This window comes from Lolium perenne, chromosome 2, assembly GCF_019359855.2.
Source record: "Lolium perenne isolate Kyuss_39 chromosome 2, Kyuss_2.0, whole genome shotgun sequence".
In the NCBI taxonomy this organism is placed as follows: Eukaryota; Viridiplantae; Streptophyta; class Magnoliopsida; order Poales; family Poaceae; genus Lolium; species Lolium perenne.
In genome coordinates, this window is record NC_067245.2 from 98,317,604 (window position 1) to 98,324,647 (window position 7,044).

A 7,044-nucleotide genomic window follows, 5' to 3' on the forward strand; every position below is an offset into this window, starting at 1 on the left:
GTGACTTCGATCGAGAGGATGTTGGTGGTATTTCATGGACCTGCTTGGGATGCTGAGCAATAACTCCACGAAGGTGGAAAGCTACATCACTTGAGGCGAGCTACTTCTCGGACGGCGGGGGGCGGAGTACCAACAACCCAAGGCTAATCGTACCCGGGTGCATCTCAGGTATGGGGATGAGCAGATGGGGCGGTGGAATGGTGCGGGCGTGACTGGCAGCCTGCTTCGTGGTGGGGCCGACGGCAGACGCGCGCGACCCACGGACTAGCGGCAAAGCTACCCATACACACCCGCGTCGATCTGGTCGCCACGCCACACGAGCTGAACGACGCAGACATGGCGTCCATCTCCAAATTGGGATCAACGGGAGCTCGATGGGAGCAATGGTTTTCCAATTCCAGTCATCAGGAGCTCGATTGGGAGGCATGGATCTCCAATTCCAGTCAGCGCTAGCTCGAGGGCTGGCCGTTGGTCATGGTGGCCTAATTCGAGTCAACGCGTTGATCGCCTCCAGTAGTTTACCAAGGAGGAGTGGCCGAGCTCAAGATCTGGGCCGCTCCGCTTTTCTGTGCAGGTCGTCTAGCGGTGGGAAAACTTCTATGGCTAGCTTGGCCTGAAAAGTGAGCCAAGGGTGGTGGGGACGGCGCGGTGGTCTGTGGAGGCTGAGCAGAGGACAGGAGGTGGAGAGATAGGCAGGGGAAGAAGATCAACGGATGTGACGTGTTTCAGCCAACCAAAAAACGACACGTCCACAAAATACACAAACGGACGTTTAGTGGCTGTTAGATCCAACATATGCATCCAACGATGGCGAACGCATGCGCACGTATCCATCTGATCACCAAATCCACTCTTAAAGTTGAAAAGTCATTTCTCTAGAAGGGTTCTGTTTTTTTCACTTCAAGTTCATGAACACCTATTCCTCCTGATTTTTAGGTTAGTAGACCGCGTTACATCTAGCCAACCGGTAATTTTCCACTATGTCTTTGCTAAAATCATTCTAGTCAACTTTTTTAGTATAGGTAACTCTTTGTTTAGCTGAAAGAAAGATATTATATACGGTAACATGTTACTTAATGAATTGATGAGAACTAGTCTTTCACCAAAAGATAGTACTCTAGTAAATTTCTTTTCTAGCTGCTTCGCCTTTTTTAAGCGATCTTCAGCGTGTTTTCATTCGGCATTTGTCAGTTTTTGATAATAAATCGAAATATCTAAATAATATCTTAGTTCTAAAATAAAAGTATTTTTAGAAAGCTGAAATGGAGGTATGTACCTAATAATTGTCTTTACTCAAAACTAAAAACTCCATAGAACTTCAGCTGGCGTGTGCGAACTAATAATGAAGTTTAGCGATGAATAGCCAAATCTGAAAGAAAAATACTCTGTAGCTTGGCTTTGCCGCCTAAAAAGAAATCCTATTGGAAACTTTGCCACAGAAAAGTTACCTTTGCCATTGTTGACCCCAAAGATCCCTGTCCTCAAGGATCAGCGAGGAGCCACCCTCAAACAGTCAGGTTCCATAATACTCTCCCCGCCAATTGCACCAATTCACGCACTACACTCCCGTTTGGCACTACAGACAATTTAAATCACAAATGACGTCAACTTAATCCTGGATTCCTTTGGGATTACTAGTAATTGTGCACGTGCAATGCACGTGTAATCTTAGGAAATCAATCAAAGTAGCAGATGCAGCCCATTCTCACAACAACTACCAAACAACAAAATTCAGTCTTATACATACAAACCTGAAGGCAAAATTCACGGATTGGTTCTTGCTATTTGAAGTATCATCTGTTTAGTTGGAAATAAACAGCAACAGATTACAAATGTGCAATGAACTTGAGAAAGAGAATATCACAAACATACGCTTTTAAGCAACAATCTCCTATCGGCAAAACTACACTTCTGTATTCTAATAATTGTAGTGTAATCTGTGGAGAATTGAGTAATTGCTACAAAGTGAGATTTTTTTCCTTCTTCTGATTGATTTAATATCATCATCATCATTATTTTCCTCTTGAAGGTTCAGAGCGGTTCTTTTCTTTTAATCCGCAGCTCTTGTTTATTTGGTCGAGACTATTGAGCAAGTTGTATCAACCTGAGGAAATAAATGGATTGGATGGCATGCACTTTTGGCCAAACTAAATTACCCCAAGCCCATGTAATGGTACAATAAACGTACTATTAACATTTCAGACATGCAAAACTGTGGATGACTCGCAGCGTCTGGTCCATATTTGTGTCGACACTTGAGAGTAGACCTAACAGAAGCAGTTTGACAAGCATGTCAACCCAGATCAGTATTTACATACTGTGTATAAACAACAAATCTGTGGTTGAGCGAAAGCATATCTGTCTAGCAATTAGAGCATCTTACCTGCTATATGTGTATCTTGCGCAACTACTATTCCTGGCGCCATTTACACTTGCAATATTTATTAGGTTTCGATGGCAATCAAGCTTCTGGGCCACTACTTAATTCAGCTGTTAGATGACGGGTGAAAGGAAGATAGCGCAAACACATATAGTTGACGCTTATGTCAACAGTATATCTGATCATATGAAAGAGGCAGACTTACATTTTCAGCGCAATAATAATAATAATAATTCTCAATTGAAACTTGTTGGCGTACTGAAACCTGCAAGGCACTATGATCTAAACATGTGACCATAAAGAATAAAGGTCCAGAAGAAATATAACTCTTGGGAGATATTGAAGTGGAACAATAAGTAAGAAATTTCTATAAAATCCAATGTTCTAATTATTTTTTTTCAGCCAAGTTTCATTGATGGAAAAACACAGCAGCGAACAACAAGACTGAGAAAAAAGCTAAACCACCAAGGCAAGTATCAGCCCCCTTCTCAAGCTCTATAGACCTATACATATAATCAAATGTATATGGGAAGATCCTATTTCAAAACCTGGCAACATAGCGGTGCTGCAAAACACAAACATGCTTATATCAGAATATGATAAATGAGCGATATCAAATGATATGTTCAATAGATGCAGTAGGAACACTGAATACTAATAATAATTGACTGGACTGAAGGAAGAACAAACCTGTTTCATCCCTCCAAGACATCCCTGTACACAATATTCTTCGTGCTTTTTCCAGTGGGATCTATGTCATTATTTGGCTTGGCCAAAATCCGAGTGTTCTGCCTTGACACACCTCTCGACAGTGCAACATAAAGCTGGCCATGCGAGAATACAGGTTCAGGGAGGTAAATACCAACAGTTGCAATGGTTTGCCCTTGGGCTTTGTTGATGGTCATAGCAAAACTCAACCGTATGGGGAACTGTTTCCTCTTGAATTTGAACGGAAGTGAAATGTCATCCGAAGGCGACAAAGGGATCCTCGGTATAAACACTCTATCTCCAGCATGTTGTCCACCAACAATCTCTGCATCAATTGCATTATCTTGAAATGCTCTAATCATCAATCTTGTTCCATTGCACAACCCGTTGTGAGGATCGAGATTTCGGAGGAGAATGACAGGACAATTGACTTTGAGTTTCAGAAGATGCGGGGGCAGGCCATTTGGAGTTATGGAGTTTAGATAGTCAATTGGGTAGTTATTGCGTGCATCATCTTCGACAGAGTCAAAGCTATAATATACATTTTCTTTTCCAGGAAACCTTTCAATCATCTTTGTATTTAGATTGTCCACATGTTCATTCTTGGTTGAAAGAATGGCACGTGAGCTCATGTAGGATCCAGATGCGGCGTTTTCATGAAGCGATGGGAAGACATCTTCAATAAGCTTGTTCACTGGTTCTTCTGTAGAAGTGTAAGGAATAACAATGTCATCCGGAAGACGCACATAATCGCCACCGATCGTCTCTTCTCTTCCATTCCCAATTCTCAAGAGGTAACTGGAGAACCACGGGTCAGTTTGTGCCCTCATATTACGCGTGAGACGTATCTTTCTAATCTTCTCCCATAAATGAGACCTCCGTAGTGTGGCGTCAGTGATCTGCGCTCTTGTCCCACGCGTCACCACTGGAAGGACCTGCCTAAAATCTCCTCCAAACACCACAACCTTCCCACCAAAAGGCAAATCACATCCCATGATGTCTTGTAGGGACCTATTGTAACATCCCAAGTTTCAATAAAAGGAACAAGAGAGAGAGAATTCAAGAATCCAAAAATCAGAGCCAACAAAAACTTCTTCTCATCATATAGGACTTTGCATATAGCTCACCTTATTAATTTATTTGAGTGTGCTTTTGCCATGATGCTTGTTTATGTGTTACTCTCATTCTAAAACCCTAGCAATGATCACTTGATCATCCAAAGTCAAATAAAAATAAAATAGAAAAGAAATTCTAAAAATCAACTTCACACCCACATATGGCCTATGCCATTTTTACAAATCTTTGATCTAGGCCATTTTGGTTTGCACCCTTAGTTGTAAATGGATACTAAACACTATTTAACACCTTTGGAATCAAACAAACTCAATTAAAATCAAATTTGAATCAAAATTGAGCTCACATATGATTATGGTCATATGTGACAATTTCAGCATGATACCCACTTTGAGCCCCTGGTTTTCAACTTTCTCTTTCTACACTTGGCCAACTCTTTGCACCTCTTCCAAGATCTCATCAAGGACTACAACTTTGCTCAAGGGACCCACCTCTAACTCTGTCTCAAATTCAAATGGCAAGCAAGCAAAGTCAGGACTTTGAAACATATGTAAGATCATATGCATTTTGGGATTTTGCAAAACAACTCCAAATTGAACCAAACCACCACCATTCTACTCCTTTTGAAATATGTTTACAACCCACCAAAAAGATTTGCAATTTTCAAAATTATTTTTCTTTCGGCCATTTTAACAAACACCTTGCAGGCAGGGGTGAAACAAGTGCCCATACTAAATTTTTTACCTTGGACTTGGTCCAACCCTGCCCTCTCTGCACCCCTGGACCCTCCTCTCACCTCAGTGCATCACCTCCACCACTTGCCAAGCCCTGGAGCACGGCCAACTTGACAAACATTGCCATGCCGTGGCATGGCATGACACCACCATGCCACTCTCACCTCTGGCCACCTCTGGCCCGAACCATCATGTCCACTAGCTTCCTCTCACCTCCCTGGACACGCTCATGCCATCCCTTGACCAAGACTGAGCTCGCACGCGTCAGCACACGAGCACCCAGGAACGCCCAGGACATGCCCATGCCGCACCAGGGCGCGCATGGCGTCCGCGTCGGACGCGCCAGAGCGCCAGCTGCCCGGAGCCCCTGCGCCACCTCGACCTCTCCTCTCAGCGCCAGTCGACGCGCAACGAGTCACTGGACCGCCTGGACACGTCCACTTGACCGCGGGAACGCCGCAGGTGACGAGCGCGTCCACGACCATCCGCCATGACCTGCGCGCTCCCGTCAAGCTCACCGCCGCTGTAGACCCTCGTCTTCACCGCCAGCACGCGCGTCAGCCTCGCCAGGACACCAGCAACCAGACCAGCCCATCCCTTGCCCCTTCGACGCCCTGGAACGATGACGCCGTCGACGACCTAGCTCCGCCCTTCGGTACTGCCTCGCCGCTATAAAAGGAGCTCTCCCTTCTTCAAATTCGCCACACCGTCAGTCTTCCCACTCACCACTGAGCCTCCCTAGCCTCTCCCTTCTCCACATTCTTCGCCGCTGCCTCGCCGGAATTTGGAGCTCGGTGCCCGCGGAGGTGCTGAGAAGGGCGCCGCCGCTGCTTCCATCTGCTTCACCATCGTCGACAACCTCGCCGCAACCCCTCTCCGACCATCGCCGCGCCGCCGGTGAGCCTCCGACCCCCCACCATCGCCGCGCCAGTAGCCATCTCTCGTCGGAGACGACGACGCTCGTCGTCCGTCCGATCCTCGCCTAATCCTACGGCGCAGACATGCGCGTACCGCTTCGGTCATTATGACCCACTGACGCGTGGGACCTGCCGTCAGACGGCCTGCTCGCGCTGGACGCGAAGTGGGCCAGCCCAAACCCTTTTTCTCTCTGCAGCCCAGCTAGTTTCCCGCGCGAGCCCACTAGTTTGAATTCGAATTTTCCAGTTAGATTTAAATTGCAATCTGGTGTTAACTTTGAAATTCAATAGGGACAAATCTGCTAAGCCAATTTTTACAAACTTTATATTTTTGGAAACCCTAGGAAATTATCTACACAGTGCCACTGGTTAGAACCCTAGATCTATTGTAGAAATAAAGTGACAAAATAAACAAGGCAGGGACTTTTCTGCCTTATAATAATTCTTAAAAATCAACCATAAATGCTTTTCAGTTAATTCCACCTCCAATAATTCACATTTCACTTATACTAATTGTTTCTGCAAAAAAATATGCCCTGCTTACTTTGAATGATCATGGCTTAGTTGATTTAAATGACTTTATGGCTATTTCTAGTCAAAGATATTGTCCCAAACTATTAAGAAATCTTATGAGAGAGTTTCCCTCATTTAAATCTTGTCACCACCAATTCCAAATGAAGTAGAGACTCTGGTCAATTAGGTCTCATAGGAATTGTTGGTAATATTAAATCTTTGCTATGCTAAAACTAAATAGTATGAGGTGCTCACCTCATTTAAATCATTTTCTCAAAATGATAAGTGTGAAGAGGTTGACTTGGGTCAACCTAGGTCACATATTATGCATAAGAGAAATTAAATCTTAATAAGATAATGAGAGGAAATTATTTCTCTGAATAATTCAAAGTAACATTTAAGATTAGTATGAGAGGAAATTATTTTTCTTAAATGATAAGAAGAACACACCCACCAACTCAATATTAATGTATGATGCTAGTTTAAAGTGTGTAGCTCATGAGTGTGCCTAGTTTAGTAAATTAGTTTGGTATGATGATTGTGTACCCCGTATTCGTATTTTAGACGCTAGTACCGAGGAGTACCAGGAGGAGGAGGAGGTCTACTTCCAAGGAGAAGAAGACCACTTTGACCAATTTCCCAACCAAGGCAAGATAATACTCTTGCAAAGTGCAAAGCTCACCATGAGCAAGGCATTACCCCATTTACTTTATGCTTA

The 7,044-nt window shown here is 44.0% G+C and overlaps 1 protein-coding gene across 1 annotated transcript; it reads right to left on the reverse strand.

Moving 5' to 3' along the window:
- Positions 1-3,075: 3,075 nt before the first annotated feature.
- LOC127328742 (uncharacterized) lies at positions 3,076-5,023 on the reverse strand. The gene is made up of 2 exons (XM_051355317.1): positions 4,959-5,023; positions 3,076-4,099 (listed from the first exon to the last, which is right to left on the reverse strand). Exons 1-2 carry the CDS (start codon positions 5,021-5,023, stop codon positions 3,076-3,078), a joined length of 1,089 nt encoding a protein of 362 aa, XP_051211277.1.
- Positions 5,024-7,044: the final 2,021 nt, after the last annotated feature.

Coding starts and splice junctions, on each gene's coding strand:
- LOC127328742 (XM_051355317.1), bottom strand. CDS start 5,023: ATGGCAATGTTTGTCAAGTTGGCCGTGCTCCAGGGCTTGGCAAGTGGT. Junction 4,100..4,958: donor GGTGGAGGTGATGCACTGAG/GTGAGAGGAGGG, acceptor ATGTTACAATAG/GTCCCTACAAGACATCATGG.